This window comes from Canis lupus, chromosome 37 (genome assembly GCF_048164855.1).
Source record: "Canis lupus baileyi chromosome 37, mCanLup2.hap1, whole genome shotgun sequence".
In the NCBI taxonomy this organism is placed as follows: Eukaryota; Metazoa; Chordata; class Mammalia; order Carnivora; family Canidae; genus Canis; species Canis lupus.
Window position 1 is genome coordinate 285,704 of NC_132874.1, and position 24,311 is coordinate 310,014.

The 24,311-nt window shown below is 52.2% G+C and overlaps 3 protein-coding genes across 8 annotated transcripts; 2 read left to right on the forward strand and 1 right to left on the reverse strand.

Moving 5' to 3' along the window:
• The first annotated feature begins 7,010 nt into the window (after window positions 1–7,010).
• LOC140626430 (zinc finger protein 558-like) lies at window positions 7,011–11,492 on the forward strand. 5 transcript variants are annotated; one of them, XM_072814211.1, is made up of 5 exons: window positions 7,123–7,275; window positions 7,378–7,493; window positions 9,064–9,497; window positions 9,892–10,018; window positions 10,417–11,492. In XM_072814211.1, the coding sequence occupies exons 3-5, from the start codon at window positions 9,279–9,281 to the stop codon at window positions 10,533–10,535; spliced, it is 465 nt and encodes a 154-aa protein (XP_072670312.1). In that variant the 5' UTR covers window positions 7,123–7,275; window positions 7,378–7,493; window positions 9,064–9,278; the 3' UTR covers window positions 10,536–11,492. The 5 variants fall into 5 exon arrangements, with proteins under 5 accessions (XP_072670314.1, XP_072670312.1, XP_072670313.1 ...); XM_072814212.1 differs by having other exon boundaries at window positions 7,378–7,489; XM_072814213.1 differs by having other exon boundaries at window positions 7,011–7,493; window positions 10,438–11,492.
• On the forward strand, window positions 10,776–13,321 carry ZFP57 (ZFP57 zinc finger protein). The gene is made up of 3 exons (XM_072813683.1): window positions 10,776–10,784; window positions 11,395–12,663; window positions 13,256–13,321. Exons 1-3 carry the CDS (start codon window positions 10,776–10,778, stop codon window positions 13,319–13,321), a joined length of 1,344 nt encoding a protein of 447 aa, XP_072669784.1.
• Window positions 12,868–23,871, reverse strand: MOG (myelin oligodendrocyte glycoprotein). Of its 2 annotated transcripts, XM_072814207.1 has the most exons (8): window positions 23,523–23,857; window positions 22,066–22,413; window positions 17,366–17,479; window positions 16,244–16,264; window positions 15,902–15,922; window positions 14,358–14,474; window positions 14,112–14,132; window positions 12,868–13,531 (listed from the first exon to the last, which is right to left on the reverse strand). In XM_072814207.1, the coding sequence occupies exons 1-8, from the start codon at window positions 23,602–23,604 to the stop codon at window positions 13,518–13,520; spliced, it is 738 nt and encodes a 245-aa protein (XP_072670308.1). In that variant the 5' UTR covers window positions 23,605–23,857; the 3' UTR covers window positions 12,868–13,517. The 2 variants fall into 2 exon arrangements, with proteins under 2 accessions (XP_072670308.1, XP_072670309.1); XM_072814208.1 differs by lacking the exon at window positions 14,358–14,474 and having other exon boundaries at window positions 23,523–23,871.
• Between the last annotated feature and the right edge of the window lie 440 nt (window positions 23,872–24,311).

Here is a 24,311-nt window from a genome sequence, read left to right on the forward strand (position 1 = left end):
TCTGAAGAAGGGCTTAGTTTGGCCCAACCTGATGCCATCATCTCCCTTGCCAACAGCTAGCCTTCCATCCCCTGCATGGAGTGTGAGCAATGCTGTAACCACCCCCAGCCTTGAGATTGTGACTCACTCAATGCTTTCCTTTGCTCCTGTATTATTTTTTTCTCTTCAATGTAAAATGAACATACAAATGAAAATGTCTGTGTACAGTTGGAAGAATAGTAACTTGTATGGGTCCCGCTACCTGGCTGAGCTAAAGGCCATGTACTCACCCCTGCGAACCGTCCTGTTCCTCATCCCTCCAGGCGTCACTGTCCTGACCATGTGCGGATCATCATCTTTCTGTAGCACTTGCCATTGATGTATGCATCCCTAAGTGACATAGTTGTGCAACTGCCGATTTATGGATTTATGGACATGAAAACAGACTGCATATAACTTAATCTCCTCTACTCAATATTTTTTAATTCACCATGTTGAGCTGCAACCCATATAGATCATTTTCTTTTTTTTTTTTCCTTTGAAACACTTGATTTGCAGGTTAGCAAGCTCCATTGGGTGTCCTGCAGCCTCACTGGCCGTCCCTCCCCAGGCTCTGGGAGCTGGAGGACTGCCAGCGCACTTGCCCATCAACCTCATGGCCTCGACTTCAGCATTCTCTGTCCCCCAGTCACCCCTGGTCGGTGCACATGTTTCTGGTGCACAAGTGCAAGAGTTTGCCCAGGGCATCTAAGCACGGTACCTTCCTGTGACGAGCCTAGTCCTGGAGCTGCTTAGATTTTCATTGCACTGTAGTCCATACCCACAAGCCTGTAGGGTCCGTTCAAATATTTGTTGAAGGAAAGAGGACATTTGTTGCCTGCTAGAAGCAGAGCTGTGTGTCCAAGAGAACCTGCCCTAAAATACAAAAACAGCTGATAATATACTGCTTCTATCCTGTCCATGCACAAACATAGTCAAGCTCTCTTTGTTATATTTCAGTTGAGATACTAACATATCTTTATTTACTTATTTGTTCTTTTAACACCCTCCAATAAAATTCATAATTTTATTTATTCCCTTAATAGAACTTTCTCTGGTGTCTTCCAGACAAGGGCACCCCATGCCTTCTTCTCAAGGCACCTGGCCACATAATAGTTTCACTGAAGTCTGGATGAAAGGGTTCCCCAAGGAGGAGGACAGGGAGCTGAAATCCTCAGAGACACTGGGTAAGGAGTTAGTAGTGCTTCTCTGTTCTCTGCTGAGTGAGAGTTCGGGTTTGTCAGCCCTGGGGCACGCTGGCATCCCCCAGTAGAGTTCAGAGCTGTGGGATTTGCTCTGGGCTCCAGCTCTGCCACAGATTGGCCCACTTGAGGAATGGTTCAGTATGTCTATGTTGAAGATAAGAGTTTCCTCACCCGGTTATCCCAGTGGGATAAGTGACCACATAATGTCATGAAGTGTCCTGGTTTTCTTTCCCTACTTTCATACGGCACTGTAAGCTCCTACCCAAACAGAAGTGCAGGGACCCCACAGTGCAAGTTGAGACTTCAGAAGAAAGATACAAATGAAAAGAGGTCAATTAGTAGACAAGGGAAAATAGCAAAGAGTAGAACTTTTCGGCAGATAACAAAGCAAGATTTGCCAAATGCTTATAAGCTGGTTTGAAATCTCTGGGTGCAGGATATCTCGATGGGTGAATCTGGGGTGAGCTCACGTGATAGAGACCGTGGAAGGCCTAAACATTCAGAGCCCATGTATGGATTCTTGGTGATCACACGCTCTGCTGACAGGGGTGTAATGATGAATAAGACAGGTCCTCTGCCCTGTATGAACTTACAGTCTAGTAGCAGAGATTGAGACAGACAATCATCACAGACGTACTGAAGTTGCATAAACCAAGAGAAACTTTTTTTTAAAGATGGGCAGCGCAGGTGGCTCAGTGGTTTAGCGCCGCCTTCAGCCCAGGGTGTGATCCTGGAGCCCTGAAATCAAGTGAGACTCCCTGCATGGAGCCTGCTTCTCCCTCTGCCTGTGTCTCTGCCTCTCTCTCTCTCTCTCTCTCTCTCTGTCTGTGTGTGTGTGTGTGTGATGAATAAATAGATAAATAAATAATTAAATAAATAATCTTTAAAAAATAAGGGTGAACAAGAGTGCATTTATCCTTCAAGGAGGAGGGCAAGCAGGTCAGCAAGCCAGGATAGCAAAGCTTTCTAAAATTCACCTGTTACCTCCTGTCAACTCAAATAGTAAATAAGCTGCACTTCATCTATCATAAATCCTATTTTTGGTGGCAAGCTCACAGCAAAGAGTAGAATAGTTGTGTAGAGGAAGAAAATAAAACTTATTGTCGGGATTCCTGGGTGACTCAGTGGTTTAATGCCTGCCTTAGGCCCAGGGTGTGATCCTGGAGTCCCAGGATCGAGTCCTGTGTCGGGCTCCCTACATGGAGGCTGCTTCTCCCTCTGCCTGTGTCTCTGCCTCTCTCTCACTCTGTGTCTCATGAATAAATAAATAAAATCTTAAAAAAAAAAACTTATTGTCTGCCATGCATCAAGTAGAATTAATTTTTTCATTTAATCATCAACAGATCTTGATTCCAGGGTAATTAATATGTCCTGACTTAATAAAGAATGAACTATCTATAGTTTCCCATATTGACATAAAATTTTGTTGAGAGGAATAAGAAATTTAGCCAAGAGATCTGTCAACCTTTCTGGGATGTGCATCTAACATAGCCAGATATTCTTTTACATTCATACACATATTTTATAGATGTCACATTCTGTTCTGAGAGTGTGGGGGTCTGTCTCTTCATTTGCCCAAGGTCTCTCTGGTGAGCACAGTCCCTCTGTACACCTCCCACAGACCTGCTCCCCTGAGTCCCAGCTGGGCACCTTGTCTTCTCGGCACAGTAATCAACACCAGCGGAGCCAGTGGTCCCGAACCACACCAATCAAAACCCCTCCTTGTTCCAACAGGAGGAACAAAACATTTTACAACTGTACAGAAGCCCACTATGCACTCCGCTCTGGTCTGTGTGGGACGTGGGACTTGTGAGCAATGTGCTCAATCATGTGGTCATTATCCTCATAATCTAGGACCAAGGAAATCTGAGATTCCAAGTAGCTGGGCTGGAATTAAGCTTGAACCTCTAAGCACTGTCCCCCTCTCATTTTGGCAGCAAGATTTTGCTGCAACAGGAGGTATAACAGAGCAGCCTGAGGCAAGTATGAGGCTATGAGGGGAGGAAACACCAAGTCCAGGGATTTCCAAAATAGATCTGTATACCTCCTCTCCTGATCACTAGGAAGTAGCCAAGAGGAGAGGATACTGGGGAGGGGTGGCAGCGTGGGGTGACCAAGCTGGCTTACGGGAGTGTGTGGGCCAGTAGGAGGTGAGGGAAAAGACTAAAAATCCCTGTTAGTGAACTTTTGAGAAGGCTGTTCAGCCTGTGAACAGTGGTAGGAAGCACGTAAGATCCACAGTTACTTTGACTATCAGCCCGTTGTCAAGGGGCTTCTCAGTAAAAGGCACACCATTGTCCAACTGAACACGGCCTGGAAAGCCAGCAGCATAACCACCATGTTACTCTTGGAGCAGCTGATTGGACCAGAATAACAATGCTCTACCCTAAAGTTGCATCGGCAGTGGGGAGGACCACCACTAGGTTTGAGGGATGGTCAGAGGTCCGATGATGTCTGTCTGCCCGGGGCAGATGTGGGCAAGGCCCCTCGCTAGGGGGCCTCCACCCTGTAAGATAAACAGGTCAAATTGACAATAGTCTCGAGTCCAATAAGAGCCTGTGTCCTTTGTGCCCAGTCTGTCTTGCCAGGTCCAGGGTGATGGTGGATCCAGGCAGCGAAGGGAGGACTCCCTTCATCAGAGAGCAGGGTCCTCCTGGGAGTGTCCCCCGAGTGACGCAGGTGGTCAGGTCAGCAGCTGGGGTCATCTAGTTTTCCAAGTCCAGACCAAATAGCTAGGCTGTTGGGACAGAACTTATAGGAAGGGTGATAAGGGGAACGCTGGTAAGGGCCATGAAAACGGCCTTGGGTTCTGCCCAGTGGGTATGATGACAGCCTCCCTCATTGATTCTGAATAACTGGCGCTGGGCCAGACACCAGTGACCCAGGACCAGGGAACTGAGAGCCCTATGGATGTGATATTTGGGCAGGTCAGTTGCATCCTTAGATGTCACAAGCAAGGCTTATCAGATCCTTCCCATGTTGTGAGAAGCTGAATCCCAGCTAACCCACCCTCAAATGTCACTATGAAGCCAGAATGTCAGAAAGCCACCTTGGGTCAGGTGTTTCATCTTCATAGGAGCCCAGGGACAAGCGAAAGCCGCTTTTCCAACAGAGTTCTCCCAGTAACCGCATCAGGAAGGTGGTGGGTCAAAGCTGCAGGGGCCGCTGAGGTCAGGCCACCTCCATTGGCAAAACCATCAGCCTGTTGGTTTGAAGCCTCAAGACTTTCCTCAGGTGAAATCTCAAACTAGCCCCGAATGTGCAAGAAAAGACAAGGCAAGAAAAGTGCCTGTGCCACTCCGCATAGGTACGAGGCAAGTTTAATGAGTAAGGAAGTTCACAGGACAGTTGTCTTGGGTGCTTGCGAGACAAGTTGGTGTCCGCATCTGCCAGCCAGAATCTTAAAAGTTTCCATAAAGGCCTTGACTGGCTTTAGTTATGTATTCAGTCCTTACTCCCTGGAGATTATGTCCTCGAAATACCTCCCACTGTGGAAATGGTGGTAGAATGTCCATCCCAGAGGCAGGGAGAGAGTGTGATTGCCGAGGTCCTGCTCTCAGTCAATGGTGGGCATGTCCTCTTGATGGCTCCTCCAGTGGCAGTTTGCCAAGCTTGGTAGGTTGCTATGATGGAGCAGAGGTCTTCCATTTTATTGCCTACGAATGAGGAAGAATTGGGGCAGTGGTTATGGACCAAGAACCAGGAAACTGACACAGGCTTTTACAATTTACAAAATACTTTTGTAAAAATGGCTTCCCTTAAATCCTCAAAGACAGCTGCCCACATGGTGCCCTGGTTGTTGCTGCACTCTAGAGCTTGGTCTCCTCAGCACTCTGGTGGTGAGCTTGAGGGTTTGCATCAAGATCTGGAGTCATGCGACCAGAAGCAGGAGGGCCTCTCCCTTTGCCCTTCTCATCAGCCCTTGGTTGTGTCGATGCCTCAGACTCCAGGGACAGGGTTGCCACCACTCTCCAGTCTCCAGCTCTTCACACCCATCAAAGCCCAACGTCTGCCTCGTGTCTTGTCACATTGGTGTCACCCCCACCCCACATTTCAGAATGCTGCTCAGCATGTCATCAGACCTGACTTGCCTCACCTGGTTTTTCCTCATCATGGTGCATATGGCGCTGCTCTTGGCCCAGGTGACAAACTTACCAAACTAGTAAGTCAGGTGGGCATCTGTTGCAAACCAAGCCCTGCCCTGAGTGCTGTTGATGACTAATACTGGGTCATCCCCACCCGCTCCCCAAACCTATGGTCCAACGCTTGTGTAAACAAGCAAATGCCCTTTCATTCCCTATCTCTTTGATGATCCTCAAGACTTGAGAGTCGAATCCAAGTGGCACACTGCAATCCAGGACCAGCTGCCTAGTTCTGTAAATAAAGTCATTTGTAAGCAGGGCTGGGATCATAGCAGGATGAGGAAGGCAGTTTCCTGCAAGTGCAAGGTCAGAGCCGGGTTCATTAGCTCTCATGGTTAATGGAAAGCACCTATGTCAGCCCATCCCCCAGCTGGCTTCTATTCTGGTGAAGAGGAGAGGCTGCAGCCCACTGTTTTCCCCGCCCCTCCCCAGCAGTGAGCATCTGACTCTGACACTGCGGGAACCACCTCAGCCCACAGATGACGCAGGAAGCAGTGAGCACTGAGCCTGGGGCCCAGGGAAACCTGAGGTCTAAAGCCTGCACCTGGGATCCCTGGGTGGCTCAGTGATTGAGCGCCTGCCTTCGGCCCAGGGTGTGATCCTGGAGTCCCGGGATTGAGTCCCACATCAGGTCCCTGCATGGAGCCTGCTTCTCTCTCACCTCTGTCTCTCTCTCTCTCTCTCTGTGTTTCTCATGAATAAATAAATTAAATCTATAAATAAATAAATAAATAAATAAATAAATAAACAAACAAACAAACCCTGCACCTGCCAGCCCTGCAGCTGACACACTGGCGCAGAGACCTGAAGGCAGAGCATATCCAAGGGACTATTTCTTACCCGTACAGAAAGAATAACGAGTCCAACCTTAGGAATGTTTGTGGGGATTCACTGGAAGCCGTGTTTGCAGAAGTATTTTGTGACTTGTGAAACCCTGTGCCCATGTGAAAGAGATGATCACAACGCAGAAGGGACTATGATGAGTGCTGATGTGGAGATGTTGGGGTTCAAAGCCCAGGACCAAGAAAGAATTCCCGAGACGTCTTTGGTGTAAAAAGGTGGTTTTATTACATGGGGACAGGACCCGTGGGCAGGAAGAGCTGCCTTGGGGTCATGAGGAGTGGCTCCTTATATGCTTTCAGGTTGGGAGAGGGTTAGGGAGAGCACAAACCTCCCAGGTATTTGGGAAACAAAGTTTCTAGGACCCCGAGGGGGCCAGCTGCTGTTGGGAAAGGTCACTTATTACTGTTTAGTAAGAACCCGGTCATGAGACTCTCCAGATGAACATCAGATGCTCCTATGCTTTAGGGGACAATTGCCAACATATATTTTGGGGGTGGAGATAAAAGAAGTTTCCAAAGGAATTTCTCTATGTTCAAGTAGACTCACAAGGTCCTGAATATCAGGCTAACATCAGCTAAGGTTGCCTGTTGCCCTCAGCATGGTCCACACCGAGGCAGCGGAGCTCCCAGAGAAAGGTCACTGCCTGTTTCAGGACTTGTCAGTGGGCCGAGGGTTGTAAGGAAATCTTTGTTTGTTTGTTTGTTTGTTTGTTTTCTCACGTCAAGTGCTAATTAAGTGGAAAACAATGAATGTGGCATCTGTTGGGCTGATTATACGTATATGAATCAGAGAGAGGTTGCCCTGGGTGGGGCACGTGGCTGGGGCCAGCAGAGCCCACCTGACCTGGTCCTCTCTGCTGCCAGTCTGCAGCATAGATGTCACAGTGCGTATTGTCTCCTCTACCCTCATTGTCCAGAGATGCCACAAGCCTCTGCCTCTTGGGGCCTGCGGGCTTAGTGTGGCTCTAGGGGATGGTGGCTGGAAGTTGTGAGTTTTAATCAGAAATAATTGAATCTTCTTGTTTCAAGAGTAAATTGAGAGGGAGTAAGGCCAGATCCTGGCACTAGGTGGGACCTGGTGCTGCCGGTGGGAGGGTAGGTGGTGAGGGGCGGGGTTTCTCCCTTTTTGGCTTCCTTGATGGTGACCTCTTGACCTTGGCGGGTCGGCAGTCTTCTCTGGGCCACGGACAGGGGATGCGGAGGGTGCGCAGAAGCCGGCTGGGATAGCGGGCGCCGGGCCTGCTGTACGCCCCACGGCTGGAGGCCCCGTCCTCACTGCTCGGTGGGTGAGTTGGGCCGCTGGGGATTGAGCTTGTGCAGATGGAGGCAGATGCAGAGAGTTTGTCCCGGTCTCCTCCACCCTGAGGCAGGCAGAGGGCACTCGTCATCATGGGGACGCTCCCAACCCCCAGGCCCCGAGGAACACTTAGGTATCGGGATGTGGCTTGGGGCACCTCCGCTCAGGCCACACTCGGGCCCGGGAAAGCAGAGATCGCAGAGGGGAAGTTCTGGGGCAGATGGGTCTCAGGGCCTCCTTGGTGCTGTTCGGCGGACGGGGGCACCTCCGGCTCATCCCCTGGGAGCGAACTGCATCGCTGCACCGCCGAGCTATTCCATGTCCTCCCTGCTGTGGGAGGCTGCACCCTGAGGACGAGAGGGTCTGATCACTGGCCGGGCAGGGGCTGAAAAGGGACCCGAGCAGACAGCTGACGGGCCGAGAGCCTAAGGCCCTTTGCATGGCTGAAGGCCACAGTGCAGGCACTGGAGGGGGTGTGCTGGCAGCGTCCTCAGAGCCCTGCAGGTGTGGGGGGCCTTCTGCCTTTTTCAGAATTGCCGTGGGAAGCTGCTGACGGTAGTTCAGGTTGGAGAGGAGGTGGGTGCTCTCTGGGGAGGGAAGATGGCGACACATTCCCTGGGGGGATTTAGGCTCTGGGAGGGCGGGACGTCCCTGAGTCCGTAGAGCTCCCAGCCTCCTCCACTCCAGGCCGCAGTGCGCTAGGAAGCTGTTGGAGAGGCCCCGGGGCAACCTGCAGCTGCCTGCAGCTCCATCCCCAACCAGGGCCCCCAGCCTGTGCAACAGGAGAGCGGGCCTGCGGAACAGCAGGGAACAGCTTGGCCTGCTGCCCCACTTGAAAACTGAATAGCCCTGATGGGAAGGATGGACAAACAAAGGGACGGACCCCGCCTCGCCAATTAACTCCATTGTCAGATGCCCTTTTTCTTGCTATTTTCCGTTTCACCAGGCATCTGGAGACTGTGAAAGAAACAGGGTCCGTGGGTTTTAGTCTTTGTTCAAGGGACCACCCTGAGGAAGGAGAAAGGAGGTGATCGAGGTCTGCCTGGAGCTGGAGCTGCCAGGGGCCCAGGCATCCCCAGGGTTGGCCGCGGCCAAGGTCCTATGGAGTATGTGCCTCCAGCTCATTACTTGTTTACTGTGTATGTGGATCCTTACTACTCCATCACGAGGAACGCTCGCGAAAAATCCACAGAACCCCATAGTTGTCAGCACTAGATGGGTCTTGGAGTGTTCTCCTTCCACATTTTCTGGCAACAGCAGATCAGAAGGAAGAGGCTTGCCCGGCGTGGTCCGTGACAGGTCCAGAGCACTGTTGTCTTTGCAGAATAATGCTGTTGCCCAGAGGGTGCTTTGGGACCCAGGGATTCCTGTCCTCGGTGGCACGGAGTCCAGGCTTTGGACACGAACACATCGTAGTGTTGCCACACTTTAGGTCTCATGAGGTGGGGTCGGTAATGATTACCTCCCGGGCCCTGCTGACCCAGAGAGGGGGGGTCAGTAATTCTTGCTGTTCTTTGAGCCAGGACAAAAGCTGCTGTTCTGTTTCTCTCTGACCTCAGGTCTCTAGAGGCAGGCAGCAGCCAGTGGAATGGAAGGCAGATCTTCGTAGCCCCCAGGCGGCATCCCTGGGCCAGGGTGGCTGAGCCACGGGGACAAGTCCCTGAGCCCTGGGCCTCGGCTTTGAGGGAAAGTGCACTCCTCATACAGGAAAATTTGGACCGCAGAGCAGAAAAACAGCAGCCCCTTGGAGCAGAGGCATTGGTCCAGGGAAACCATGCCAAACCCCAAGGCCTCTGCAAAGCTGGTGCGCCTGCGCAGTGACCGAGAGACAGACTGTAGTCACTGGGGCCTGGGCCCAGGGTGGATGAAGCTAGAGGCAGACACCACGGAGGAGGAGGTGTTTGCACAGCGGGATTCCGTGGCACTGCTGCAGGCGCTGCTCCGGCAGGGGGAAGCCAAACACGGAGAGAGCTGGTGGAAGGCATGGGTGCAGGTGAGGAGAGGGAGCACCAGTCCTGACCCCGAGTCCTATCGTCTGCTGCAGTCTGTGGTCACATGGAGTTCCGAACTGTTCTAAGCTGAACAACACCTGGGATAAGCGGCTGCAGGCTTTTCTCAGCCTCCACACTCCCCCTACCCCCAACACCACCCCTAGCCCATCTGGAAGGACTTCCCAAAGTTGGTGCAATGGCAGCCCCCATGCTCATCATCTCTTCCTGCCTCTCGGTCCTTCCTTTCCTTTGTATGGAATAACATTGCAGACTTTGCACCTGTGTTTTCATATTCCTCCCTGCCTTCCATGGTTTTAGTTCTCTCCCGGTTTGTAAATCTTGTGCTTGGGTGTCTGTCTTGTATACAGACTCCCCGAGTCTCTCTTGCTCTTGCAGAAGCCAATCACCTTTGAAGATGTGGCCGTGAACTTCACTCAGGAAGAGTGGATGTGTCTAGATGCCAGTCAGAGGGTTCTGTACCAGGATGTTATGTCTGAGACCTTCAGAAACCTGATGTCTGTGGGTAAGAGGCTGGGGCTTCCTCAGCGCCTCTCCCAGGCCTGAGACCGCTAGCTTCCCTGGGCAGGTGCATCAGCTCACATGTACAGACTCTATACCTCCTGCACCCTCCAGCTAGGAGAGATCTAGGTCTGTCAGCTCAGGGTAACAGGAGAAGAGATGAAATCATGAGGGCAAAGATGATACGTATAACATGACAATGATTCATAAATGTTCCTGTTCACCAAGCCAGTATTTACTGAGTTGCCAGGAACTTCGTTAGGAGGGTTTCCTCCCTGCCCCTGCATGTCCCAGATTGTGGTTCTTAAACCACAGACACCGATGAAGGTAGTCTGTTGTCCCCACTGGGTATGAGGGGCCCAAGCCTGCGACCTTGACTCTTCCGGTCCTATCCACCCCCAGCTCAGAATCTATCGAACCCAGATCTGATCATCAAACTTGGACAAGAAGAAAGCCAGCAGAGAGCAGAATTCCAGCTCTGTCTCCTGAATGGAGAAGGCCTCCCTTCAGGTGAGCATTGAAAGGCGTGGGGGCAGGTAAGGGCCCAGGTACGCCCTGGGGGAGAGGAGGCTGTCCTGGTACCAGGGCTCCGCACATCCTCACCTGGTCCCACCTGAAGCTGCAAGAGGGCTTGAGGCCACCTGCTTACTTGCATGCCTTGGCTCCAGATAGATACCTGCATTCTCTAGGACAAGTGACAAGGGGTCAGCATGCACATAGGGTGCTCACATCCCTTCCAAGAGGACAGGAATGGTAGGGACATGAGCTTGGTGCTGACTTCAAGGAAAGGAGACTTGGTCCTGTGACAGAACAGAAGGGGAGGGCTATCAGGCTGCGCTGAGCACCTGCCCTAGGTTGTACTTCCCAGTCCAGCCAGATTATGAATGGCACCGCCCTTCACTGAGGTGTCCCCATTTGTATGACACATGAGGTCACCTGGGGCTGTCTGTGTGAGCGTGAAATATTGGAAGTGAGAAGATATGGATTTCAAGAAATGTGGGTATAGGCTAAAGTTCTCTTCTCTGATCTTGTTGAAAGATTCCAGTTTAAATTTTTATTCACTTTTATTTTATTTTGTATTTTTTTAAAAGATTTTATTTATTTCTTCATGAAAGACACAGAGAGAGAGAGAGAGACAGAGACACAGGCAGAGGGAGAAGCAGGCTCCATGCAGGGAGCCCGATGTGGGACTCGATCCCGGGACTCCAGGATCACTCCCTGGGCCAAAGGCAGGTGCCAAACCGCTGAGCCACCCAGGGATCCCCTTTTATTCACTTTTAATTTGAAAACCCAAAAGTCCATTCCTGTCTCAAGCCTGAGAGGTCTGAGTGTGAGAGAGCCGGTGTTGGTTGGGCGCGTGAGAAAGTTGGGGTTGCGTAGCCTGGATGGAAGGAGAGCTGGCAGGGGCTTCTCCTGCTGACCCTTGGTTTTTCCTCCTCTATTGCAGGCGGCAGGCAGGAGGCATGTCAGGAAGAGACTCAGGCACTGGGAGATGACCGGGCTGGTAGAGCTCAGGCCTCCCTTGATGGATGGGGGGCAGGTGCAGCCTCTGCTCCAGCAGGGACCCCACACAGGGCCCCTGTGATCCCAGCATCCCGCGCTGGCAGGCCCTTTCTCTGCCACATCTGTGGCAGGACTTTCAGCAAGCACTCCAACCTGCATAGCCACCAGTTTGTTCACATTCCCAACAAGACCAACAGCTGCAGCCATTGCGGGAAGTCCTTCCGGAACCCCAAGGAGCTCGGCTATCACAGGCGCATACATCTTGGGGAGAGGCCCTTCTGCTGCCCGCTCTGTGACAAGACCTATTGTGATGCATCTGGGCTGAGCCGCCACCGCCGTGTCCACTTGGGCTACCGGCCCCACTCGTGCCCCTTCTGTGGGAAGGGCTTCCGGGACCGGTCAGAGCTGAAACGCCACCAGAAGATACACCCAGACCAGGAGCTGGGGGCCAGAGACCAGAAGTGCATTGTGAGGGCCCCAGACCCTCGAGCTGGATCTCAGACACATGCTGGCTGGAGCCAGGGGGCCAGCCAGGAGCTTGTGGCCGTGGACCATGCCCTGCTGACCAGGACCCAAGAACCCATCATTGCAGACAAGGGTCCTATGGCTCAGACCCAGCCAGGCATAGATAGGAAGCAGGTGATCCCTGTGGGATGGCGGGCACCAGCTGGTGCAACCCTGGGGCCCGGCACCAGGACACAGACACCCGGCATGAGAGCCCTCTGCCTGGATACCAGGTCCAACTGCCTCCCACCAAAGCCTTCAAGAATCAAGGTCTTCTCTTGCCCTCACTGCTCTCTGACTTTTAGCAAGAAAGCCTATCTCTTTAGCCACCAGAAAGCCCACATCCCTGAGCAGCCGAGCTGCTGCTTCCGCTGTGGCAAGTCCTTCAGCTCATTGTCAGGGCTGGTCAGGCACCAGCAGACACACTGGAGGCAGAAGGTCTACCGTTGCCCTGTCTGCGACGTCTGCTTCAGGGATAGAGATGGCCTCATGGGCCACTGGGGGGGATCCAAAACCATGGACCCGTGCCTGGGCAATCTCCAGGCCTGCTGGGCCATCCTGGGTCAATGGCTCGGCTTTTTTCATGGTGCTGCCAGTTGGGCTGGGAAGGAGATGGATCTGCCCCCAGATCCAGGCTCCCAGGTGAGGGTGGGGAGGGTGGGGAGGGTGGGGAGGAGGCACCAGAGAAGAGAGAGCAAATGAGGCCATGAGGGGCTCAGTGCACACCCAATGGAGGTGTTCATGTTTGCTTCTCCAACGCACTGGCCTCCAGGCTCAGGAGACAGGGTGGGCAGAGAGGTAGGGGTCACCAGGGAGACACAGGAACACAAGGGGATGAGACGTGCACACAGAAATTCGTATTACTATAATTATCACCTGACTTGTTTCTTTGCCTGATAGACATCAAGTAGTAATCGCTGGAGGAAACAGTGGATGCTTGGACAGGTATGAGATGGGCGAGCAAGGACCAGAGGGGGTGGAGCCTGGGGGACCCAGCTATGCAGGACATGGGGGTCAGGCCTGTGTTCTGATGCTCCCCACGGGGCCACACAGTGCTCCAGCACCATCCTCACTGAGCTCCCGTGCTTCCCATTCCTGCTCCTGCAGCCCTCACACCTCTCAGGACTGACATCTTAGAGTAAACAACCACCATCTCTGAAGTTGGCATGCTGGAATTTGCAATGGGGGGTGGGGAGATGCTCGACCTTCCTGCCTGTGTCACTGTCCAGCACAGGTATCCATCAGAGAGAGGGGTGCCTGCCTGGCCATGGCCATGGAGGGCTTCCAGGTGGAAGAGTAAGAGAGTAGAGAGGTGTGGGCTGTGAAAAAGGGGAAGAGAACTCAGTCCCATTTGGAATTCAGAGCATTCCTGGAAATGCAGATTGGATGCCCCGTAGTGAGGAGGTCTGTGAGTGTAGGACTTGGTGGGTGCCAGGCCCTGAGGTCAGTCCTTGGACCGAGCAGGCTGTCCTCCACCCTTGCCAAGATAGCATCACTCAGAAGGGGTTTCCTAAAGGAGGAAAAAGTAACTTGAAACATCTGTCACTGCCAAGACATTAATCCTTGGAGAGGAATAGCCCTGGGCAGGGAGAGTGTTGTTGCCTCTGCACCCACCTCAGGGGCTGGTCTCACAGCTGAGGCCCAACACAGCTGCTGGATGGGTGGGAAGGGAAGCAGCCAAAGTGGGGGTTAGGCTGGGCATTGGAGTGCCCTCCCCTCTGCCTTACAGGAGGAGCCTCTGCCAGCCAGGCTCTCCAGCTCCCCCCCACCTAAGACTCTCTAGCTGCCCCCCCCACAGACTCTTCAGCCTCCCTCCCCCCAAACTCTAGCACCCCCGCCCCACAAGCTTCAGCTCCTCCACCCCCAGACTCTCCAGCTCCCCCCCACCTAAGACTCTCTAGCTGCCCCCCCGCCACAGACTCTTCAGCTTCCCTCCCCCCAGACTCTAGCACCCCTGCCCCACAAGCTCTTCGGCTCCTCCACCCCCAGACTCTCCAGCTCCCTGCCCCTCAGAGCTTCTGGTCCCTCCACTACCTGCCCCCCTTCTGCCTTCTTGTTTTGTTCTCAGCTTATAAAAAGAGAAAACTTACTTAGCTCCTCAAGAAACTGCCCTGGAAAGAGAAAAAGAAGGGAATAAGTGGCTGGTGGAAGATGACTAGGTTCCTCCCCACGTACCCACCCTTCCCCTCTGCTGAGGGCCCCCCCATCTCAGCAAGTAGCTCTTATCATGGACTCTGAAGAGCCTGATGTTGGCTGGCCTTGGGGACAGGAGGACAGAAATACCTGTCAGAACCTGGTCCCCCCACTCAGTGGTCCTGCCCCCCACCCCACAGCACCTGCTAGTCTTCGATGAAGCCAGTTGTAGCAGATGATCAAGGCAAGCAGGGGCCCAAGAACCGGCACCAGGACAAACAGCGTTATCTTCCAGCAGGGCACCCTCAGGAAGTGGGGGTCTGGGTTGGTGGCCACAGAACAGAATTAGCATGTACCCCCTGGAGCCCCACCCACCCTTCTCTGTTATTCTTGGTTTTCTTAACCTGGGGTCCAAGGACACCACAGCGGTCTGTGGACAGAGTTCAGGGAGCTCATGAACTCAATGAGAAAAACATGCATCTTTATTTTCACCAAGCTTTGACTGAATTTAGCATTTCTTCTATCATAAATGTAAGCAACCAACCAGTCATCAGCAGTACCTGTTACTTTATCACCAACAGAAATCACAGATACTTTCATTGCCATTGGAGCTGTTGCTGAAATCTCAAAATGTTTGTCAGTATTTTGACAAAGTTATTGGACCTGCTGCTACATTGTTATTTAGTGCATTTTTATTATTTAAAGAAACATTTGTTACTCTGTTACAGATGGGTTTATATTCTGATACCTGTGTTTCAATTTAATGGTTTTCTTTGCAAGTTTATGTGTTAAGTTTTATGTGATGGTTTAAAAATTTTAATCTGGGAAAGGTTCCATTAGAGCTACAGCAGGACGCCCAGGAGATTCACGATGCAGAAAGACATAAGACCTTTGCTATTAGAATCCTACAAAACAAAGCTCTGGTTCCTCCCTTTGTAGGTTGCAAAGACTGTGCTTGTCTGCACCCTGATGAGATGTCCTAATGTGCGGATGGAGCACTGCCCGTCCAGGAAGGCTGCTCAGAGCAGCGACCTCTGCCCTGCCTTGTGGCATCCTAGAATTCCTGCTGCATCCATGCAACAAGGTCATGGTGCCCTCGTGTTGCAGGCATCATCCTTACGCACTGGGCACTGTGCAGTGAATGAGCAGGATGGGGACCTGTCTGGAAGGGCCAACAGTCTAAAGGGGTGAGGTGTCTTCTCTCTCTCTCCCAAGCAGTTCTTCCCTAGTCAGCCCTGTGAGGTTCCCTGTCAGTGCTCATGACAACTCACTTCTATCATGTGGGTTTAGTCGGTGATGCATAAGCACCCCCACCCCCACCCCCACAACTAGACATCAAGCCCGCCTGGAGGGGTGTTTATCTCCTGTCTGTAAAGTTTGGCTCAGCGGTTTAGCGCTGCCTTTGGTCCAGGGTGTGATCCTGGAGATCTGGGATCTAGTCCCATACTGGGCTCCCTGCAGGGAGCCTGCTTCTCCCGCTGCCCGTGTCTCTGCCTCTCATTCTCTCTTGAATAAATAAAATCTTTAAAAAAAAAGTTTGGAAAGAGACACGTGCACAAAGACCCCGTAGAGGGAACCGCTGGCATAGGGCCTGACACAGAGAAGTGTCCCCCAAGTATTTGCTGCCATCTCCCCCATCCTGGAGGCAGTGGATGCTGACTTTCAAAGAAAAAGGCAGTGGAAAGGAACAAGGAACCAGGGTTCTTATTTCCAGCTGACCTGGGAAGACCTGGTTTCTGGCACTTACCAAAAGTCCGGTGGAGGTTCTCTGAAAGAAAACACACAGAAAAGGGACTCGGTGGCAGATCCCTCTCCTCCCCAGAGCCTTTGTTATTAAGTTACTTTAAACTGTGTCTAGTTGTGAGTGACCATGGCAGAAAGGGAGCTGCTGGACTCTGTGCCCCAGCAGGCAGAGGAAGGAGACCTACCGCAGTTCAGGGCTGGCTGCAGGGGTCTGAGATACTAGTGAATTTTGGGAGGAAGCACAGGGTCTGGGGGTAGATGCAGAGGTAGTCCTAGAAAATGACCACATTGGTGATGCCCAAACACCAGAGGGACAGATGGCGGAGAGAGAGCCACTAACACTCACCTATCTCAGCTCGAAGTTTTCCTAAAATAGAAAAAGGCAACATTTAGAGTTTCCGCTGGCATTTGATGGGGCTCCTGCACCCAATGCCCTGTGATTTGTATAGGCAGTTTCTCAGGAGCCCAGGAGCATCCTCGGGAGTGCCCTAGCCCTGCTGCTACAGTGTGGACTCAGTATTTGAGTTGAGGACTTGAAGGGCAGTGCCCCACACCAACCTCCCGGGTCCTGGCCTTGGGTCTCCTTGTTCTCCACTCACACCCATCCCTGCCCAGGGGCTGTCACTTTGTGAATATTTTTATTTTAATTTTTTTTCACTTTGTGAATCTGAAGCCACTTCCTACCTGGAGGAGGAAGGGAGGAGCTCAGCCTTGCCCTACCTACTACTTGCACCCAGGGAGTCACCCCAGAACAACATCCCCTCCGGTATGGGAGGGAGGCTGTTCCCTCCATGGGATGTCTGGGAGGATGCCAGGCCCTGCCCCAGCTGGATTCAAGCCAGGCCACAGACACCACAGGCCCTTGTGCTCAGCTGTGGGAACTGACAACCACAGTGGGCACCAGGATGAATTCAAGGGGAGAGAGGAGACCCCACCACATACCCTTGCATCCCCATCCCTCCCCGCGACTCTATGCCCTTGGACTGGGACAGGGGAGGACAATACAAGGGCATAGCTCAGAATATATCTTCAGGTGCAGTAGAGGAGCTTCATGGACAGTCCTCCGTGTTGCATGGAAGAGAAGCAGGAAACAAGCTGAGAACACCCCCCATGTGGCAGGGACATTCACTCCGTGTCCTCGTGGAAACCTCCATTAGGCACCAACATGTCTGGCCTTCAGGTTCACCATCCCAGGCTGTGAAGCTGCTGGGGCAGCTCAGGGACCAGAGATGGGGACTTCAGGCCCGGGCTCTGCCATGTTCAAGGTGCAAACGCTTACAAGAATGTTGAACCACAGTGGCCTTAGGCTCACTGGTCAGCCCTACCTCACAGGGAAATTCCTGTCTTAGAAATGAGAGCATTTGGGAAGACATGAAACTGGTCATTGTGGATATGTGAACCCAAAGTCACCCAAAGCTAAATATGAGTCCCTCAAGTTCCAAGAGGCAAGGTCCTGAGCAGCCCATACCTCTGAGTCTGTGCTGCAGGCAGAAGTAGACCAGGCCCACTGCGATCTGCAGGAGGAGCACAGGGAGGACAGCGATCACAACCAGCACTCCAGGGTTGATCCAGTAGAAGGGATCTGAAAGGGAGAAGCAGTGCTGGTCCCCAGTGGCCGGCACCGCCTAGCACCATCCCAGGGGCTCAACACACCAGTCAAGATCAGCAGGATTCAGGGAAGAGGACACAGGGCCTGGGGGGCTCTGTTGGGGAAGCATCTGACCGTGGCTCAGGTCATGATCTCGGAGTCCTGGGGTTGAGCCCCGTTTTGGGCTACCTGCTAAGCCAGGGAGTCTGCTTCTCCCTCTGCCCCTCACCCTGCTTGTGATCTCTCTTGCTCTTTCTGTCTCTCAAATAAATAAATAAAAATCTTAAAAAAAAACAAAAACAAAAAAAACCAAGGAGGACACAGAACTGAGCATAGCCTTGCAGGAAAAGTAGGTTTGTTTCCAGGAAGGGTTAGTTCTTTGCAACGCTGTGTACTAGGCCCATCTGACAGAGTTCTGAGAACCAGCTGAGAGACTTAGACCTGGCACCCTAGGTCATGGGCTCACTGGAGGGGTCCAGGGGGAGGACGGCCCGACCCCTGACTGCCCCCTGCAGGAGGGAGGAGGGTGGCCCGTTCAGAGGCCAGGGTAATGGTGAAAACAATGCCCTAAGCTGAACCAGGACGCACCAAGGTGTCAGCAAGCACCTCCACATCCACCAAAGTCAGCATGTGTGGAATTAGGAAAAGCATACATGCTGATCTTCAGTAATCTTTAACCTGACACTTAGCATTTCTAGTAGCACAGGCCATGAACAGAACCTGTGACCCCGTCATCAATAAAACCCACAGATATTTTCATATCTTTAATTAGAGTTGCCACAGAATCCTCAAAATATCACTTAGTTCATCACTATTTTTTTTCAGGGTGATCACATTTGAAAAAATATTTTATTTACGCATTCGTGAGAGACAGAGAGAGAGGCAGAGACACAGGCAGAGGGAGAGGCAGGCTCCCTGTGAGGAGCCCGATGTGGGAATCGATTCCAGGACCCCGGGATCACAACCTGAGCCAAAGGCAGATGCTCAACCACTGAGCCACCCACGTGTCCCAATCACATGTTTTCATCACATTTTTTAAAATTTAAATTCAATTTGCCAACATATAATACCCAGTGCTCATCAAGTGCCCTCCTCAGTGAGTTCACCACTTTTTTGAAATTACACCAATTATCAAGGACACTCCCTATCTTGTTATTGCCACATTTTGATAGCTGTGTTTCAGTGCAAATATGTTTTATTTAATGCATTTAAAGCATCCTTCTGAGAAGGGATGAAAAAACAGGTTGTGGGGGGAGGAGGTACCTGCTGGCTCTGTCAGGAGAGCACTCTTGCTCTTGGGGTTGTGAGTTTAAGTCCTGCACTCAGCACAGAGTTTACTTAAAAAGAGACAGAAGGCGGGATCCCTGGGTGGCGCAGCGGTTTGGCGCCTGCCTTTGGTCCAGGGCGCGATCCTGGAGACCCGGGATCGAATCCCATGTCGGGCTCTCGGTGCGTGGAGCCTGCTTCTCCCTCTGCCTATGTCCCTGCCTCTCTCTCTCTCTCTGTGACTGTCATAAATAAATAAAAATGTTTAAAAAAATTAAAAAAAAAAAAAGAGAGAGACAGAAGGCATTCACTAACCAGCAGTCCACCAAAGGGGCGGCACACAAAAATGCTGAGACCCCATTGTGCGGGGCTGTTGAGACAGTCGGACATGCAGGGTTTGATGCTTGAGGGGTGGGAGTGGGACCCCTGACAGGGCTCCTGTCAGCTCTGCCCCTCCATGGTAAAGTCCAGCTCTCCAGTGCCTGTGAGCTCCACCTGGGTCATCCCTGGGCGCCTGGCTGGGCTCATATACTTTCCCCCTGTGTCCTGTAACAAGGCCACGTCATGATACTGCCATCAAGGGTGGGGTGTAGGTGTCAGCAAGCAAGTGGTCTACAGGGTTCTTACGTGGGAATAAAGCCTTTCCAGCTGCAGATTAAGGCTCTTGCCTAGAGTTTTGTTCCCCAGAAGAAAATGCAGGCGATTCTAATCTCGGACATCTTCTCAGAAGTGACCCACAATGTGGGTGCATAGTTCAGTGCTTCACACACCTGCATACCTTCACTAAGTACTAGGATCACAGAAAGAGAAAACAAGGAGCCATTGGGGCCAGCTGGTGAAAGCAACACAGAATCTAGGGCATCACCTATTAATGCTTGAGAAAATCAATTAAACCTGGGTCTGGTTGCAATTTTCTTTCTTTCTTTCTTTCTTCTTTCTTTCTTTCTTTCTTTCTTTCTTTCTTTCTTTCTTTCTTTCTTTCTTTCTTTCTTTCTTTCTTTCTTTTAAGATTTTATTTATTTATTCATGAGAGACACAGGGAGAGAGACCAAGACACAGGCAGAGGGAGAAGCAGGCTCCACGCAGGAAGCCCGATGTGGGACTCAGTCCGAAGGCAGCGCTAAACCGCTGAGCCATCCAGGGATCGCCTGGTTGCAATTTTCTATTACTTTACAAGAAAAAACAGGTCTGGGCACCATGTGGAACAGAATGGGAACAGAATCAGCAGATTCCAGGCCATGGCAAACCCCAACATGACTCTTGTCTAGATTTCACTCAAACTAAACAAAACAAATGTAAAAAGTATATATTTGTGAAACAATCGGGAATTTCGACACAAAGTGGGCACTGATGATATGAAGGAACTTTTTTTTTTTTTGAAGGAACTTTTGTTAATTGTAAAAGACATGATCACAGTATTCTGGTTGTGATTTTTTAAAAGACTTCTTACATTTGAGTGATACATTCTTGTTTGTTTGTTTGTTTGTTTTCCAAGTAACCTTGACCCCCCAGTGTGGGGCTGGAACTCACGACCTGAGATCAGGGGTAAGCACTCTGCCACCCTGGTGCCCGTGCATGACACATTCTTGTGCATTTAGTGAGGAAATGCTAACATGGCCCAGCATCTGCCTCAGCAGGGAAGGGGGAGAGGCTGACAGGAGCAGGTCAGGTGACAGTGGCCGAAAGGCGGCGGGACCTGGAGGCTCCTTGCAAGTCTCTCTACGTCTGTGACCTGCTAAGCTTCATCGTGAACAGTTTAAAGAAAGGATTAGAGGCAGCAAGTAGTAAAATCACGAAAACAAGAAAAAAGTAAAGTTGGAAAGAAAGATAAAAGACTCTAGAGAAGGAGGGGAGGTAATTAGCAGCAGCAGCAATAGTCCCCACATTCTAGCCTCCGACTCGGCTGGATTCCTGGCTCCCCAGGCAAAGTGGGCAGTGCCTTGTTTGCTTGTAAAACACTCTTGCTTTAGACTCTGGTTTGCGGACGCCCAGGAGGGAGGAGAGGGTTGGAATGTGGGCGTTAGCCCAGGGAAGGACTTCGTGCCCTGAGGCAGTTGGCTTTTCTTTCCTTCCCTCCCTCCCTCCCTCCCTCCTTCCTTCCTTCCTTCCTTCCTTCCTTCCTTCCTTCCTTCCTTCCTTCCTTCCTTCCTTCCCTCCCTCTCTTCCTTCTTTCCTTCCTCCCCCCCCTTCCTTCTCTCTCCCTCTCTCTCTCTGAAGGTGGAGCTGTGCTGGGGGCTGAGGGCAGACCCAGACCAATCAAGGGAGAGTCTGCAGGTACAAACTCCAGCGCGAGCAGCTGCGTGCACAGAGCCATCTTCACACCCCGGCATCCTCTCCAGAAATGGGGCTTTGTTATCTTGCACACAATGTGTCTTCTGGCAGGAAGATGCGCAGAAGTGACCATTGTGTGCAAAGCCAGACAGTAAGTTCCAGGATCACCCGTCATACAAAGTCATCAAAGGGGAAATAATGAAGGTGGCGTCTTTCTTTCTGCAACTATGTTTGGACATTTGCTTCCTTCGTGAACCTACCTGGACCCTGCCCCCACGAATGCATCATTCAGTGATGTTCCTTGTCTAATAAAACACCACAAACACATCAGCTGAGGAACTGATCACAGTGGGATTCGGTCATTTTGACTCCTTTGGAATAATGCCTTCGTTTATCACAAATAAACCAGGAGACAATCCAAAGCCAGACACAGAAAGAAGAAAGACCTCACTGATGAGCTGTGATCAGCTCTCAGGTTATTCACATTCCCTCTAGTGGCACAAAACAATCAGAAATGGATTATTTTCGGGGGGGGGGGTTACCCTCTTTCTCATCTTTCTTATTTTGGTTTTCCTTTCTTTTAAGAAATTTGTTTAGTTTTTCTCTGTATGCACATCCACATGTACACATTACAAATTTATTTACACAAATGCATACACACGACCTTACGGATAATTACGTCTTGGCTTTGCTTGATTCACACCGCGTTCCCACTGCTGATGGGACCGCGGTCATGGACTCCGTGGGTGCACTGTGTGTGCGCCTGTAACCAGGAGCATGAAGCCCCGTGCTGGCATCCTCACCCAGTGCCTCAGAGCATGGGGCATGGCCCTAAAATGCTAGGCTCCAGGCATACCCACCCGGTATGGGAACACCACTGGTCCGGCCATCTCCCTGCTCTCGGTTGCCTCTGACCCAGCTTCCTCCCCACTGCGCAAGGAAACAGCACATGCTCAGGGCTCTCAGAGTGAGGTGTTGGGGTTGCAGGGTCATCTCAGGGGGAGAGTGATTGCAGTCTCAGAGAGGGGCCCTGCATTACTCACCTTCCACTTTCAGTTCCATGGCTGCCTCCTCCTGGTAGGAATGATCCCGGAAGAAGCAGGTGAAGCCGCCCTCGTCAGAGAACCGAACATTGCTGATCCTGAGCGTTACCTTCCCCTCGCCCATACTTTCCTTCAGCAGCTCGGTCCGCCCCCGATACTCAGGTGCTTGCTCTGCGTCCTGATCCCTGCCATTGCGGTAGAGGTGGACCACTCTGGAAAAGGGGGGTCGGTACCACCCCACCTCCATGCCTGTGGCGTTCTTCCCAGGATAGATGCGACATGGCAGCTCGGCCTCATCCCCCACCAGAGCCCGGAGTGGGTGACCTGGTCCTATTACTCTGAACTGTCCTGTGCAAGACACCAAAGAAAAGAAACAGAGTGTCACAGGGGCCTGGGCGCACAAGTGTGTCCAAGGAAGGAAGAACCGCACCGGATTTTTCCACGGAATTCAGGAGCCAAGGAGGAGCTCCATTTCCCTCAAAGATCCTCGTTATGGTGGTGGCGCAAGTGCCCCAGAACGAAGCGCCATTCCAGCAGGTGCTCACCTTCCTGCCAGCTGGTCGCCTCTCTGACTCCTCAGTCCAGCGTTTAGGTCCCATTACGGGGCACGCTCTGGCATCTCGCAGTTCAATTCTTGGGATGGGGGCCCCATGTTTGGACTTAACCAAGCTGCTCCCCACTTTCCCCTGGTGGCTCTGCTTGGGCCGCTCCTCCACCACCACCTGTCCTGGCCTCTCAGCCCTTAGTCCTCACTCAAAACCTATTCCCAAAATGTTCCACCCTGGAGCTGACTCTCCTTCCTTCTTTTCCTCTGTGCTTTCAGCCCAAACTTTTCCTATGTGGTGAATGTCTGTCAGCCAGACTCAGAGCTGCAGAAAGGTAAGACTGGTTGCTCCACGACATCTGTGCACCGGCGAGGATGTCTGAGACCGAGCAGGGCTGGGCCTCCCGGCTGCAGCTCCCTGAGCTTGGAAACCTGTTTTCCGCTCTGTGTCTCCCCAGCACATGACAGCAGGACCCTCTACAAAAACTTGTCAGTGCTTGGTCGTGTGGAAGAGAGCTCCCAAACGACGAGATGCTGCCATGCAACACTCGGCAGGACGCATTGGGGCAGGCACCGCTCAGCACATACATACCCTGTCCTGTTCAACCCTGACCTCAGCCCCCCAGAAGCTGTTGTTAGTCTATCTCCACTGTTGGTGAGACCACAAAGCGGGAAACAAAAAATGAGCTCAGGGGGAATCTTGACTGAAAGCCACATTATGGAGTTTGGTTCCCATTCTGAAGCCCTTGGGAGCCAAGGAAAGTTTCTGAGGAGGAGAATCCTGTCAGCACACCTGTGTTCTGGACCCATCACCGGCAAGACTGCTGGAGGATGAGTGGCAGGCCATGAGCCCAGGCACATGGCCTTTCTGTTGCTGGGGTCTCCCCAAGGCAGAAGTAAAGATAAATCTCACCTGCAGTACTCCACGACAGCTGGAGGAGGAAGAGGAGCAGGGGAAGGCAGCTGGGCAGAGAGGAGCTCCATGGACTTGCCATCTCAGCTGTGACTGTGGACAGAGGAGCACCCCTGCAGCAGGGTCAGGCCAGGCAGAAGCCTGCAGGGTGCATGGCCCCAACCTCTGACACAGCCTGAGGGGAGGGTTGAGGAGGGCAGCCTCCTCTCGGCTGGGCCACAGCTGTGCTGAGCTTGGAAGTCATCACTGGCTGAGTCATCACTGCCAGGCACTTACACAAAAGGGCTACTGACCCAGAGGGTGACCAGCAGTTGCTATCCCTACCCCCTTGAGCTATGGAGCAGAGGCTGCCTGGTACTGGGCCCCCTGCCCCCTCTGGGCTGCCCAGTATTCCAGAGGCTTCTGGGACGACACCTCACTGGGCTTGTGAGGTTCCTCCAACCCCTCTCTTCCTGGTGCCAGCTGCGGGGTAGGCCTTGCTCCCTGACCTCTTGCTCCCCTCCTGTGTTCCAGCTGCTGAATGGCTGGGACTTAGTGAGCTCCCCATTCCCAGAGGATTTGCTGGGGAAAGTCATGAGTGTTGCCAGTGCTCAGACCAATCTGAGGGACGATCACGGAGGTCGGAGGTGAGATTGTTGAGGGGCAGGCGGGGACTGACAGGGCACACCTCCCAGCCTTGGTGTCCTGCTCTGATTTCCACAGTGTCACAGGGAAAAGGGAGACCCAGACTGGAAATTAAGGCCTTTGTCCTGCCCTCAGCTGCAGGGATCCCTGAGCAGTCAGACCAGT

Bases quoted from the DNA above. Each gene is read 5' to 3' on its own strand.
- MOG (XM_072814207.1), bottom strand. From the start codon at position 23,604: ATGGCAAGTCCATGGAGCTCCTCTCTGCCCAGCTGCCTTCCCCTGCTC. The intron at 22,414-23,522 runs GTGAGATTTATC...TGTCTTGCACAG, and splicing joins GCTGTCGTGGAGTACTGCAG to GACAGTTCAGAGTAATAGGA. The intron at 14,475-15,901 runs GTAAGTGCCAGA...CCACCAACCCAG, and splicing joins GAACCTCCACCGGACTTTTG to ACCCCCACTTCCTGAGGGTG.
- ZFP57 (XM_072813683.1), top strand. The intron at 12,664-13,255 runs GTGAGGGTGGGG...TGTCCAGCACAG, and splicing joins CCCCAGATCCAGGCTCCCAG to GTATCCATCAGAGAGAGGGG.
- LOC140626430 (XM_072814209.1), top strand. From the start codon at position 9,279: ATGCCAAACCCCAAGGCCTCTGCAAAGCTGGTGCGCCTGCGCAGTGAC. The intron at 9,498-9,891 runs GTGAGGAGAGGG...TTGCTCTTGCAG, and splicing joins GGTGGAAGGCATGGGTGCAG to AAGCCAATCACCTTTGAAGA. The intron at 10,019-10,416 runs GTAAGAGGCTGG...ATCCACCCCCAG, and splicing joins CAGAAACCTGATGTCTGTGG to CTCAGAATCTATCGAACCCA.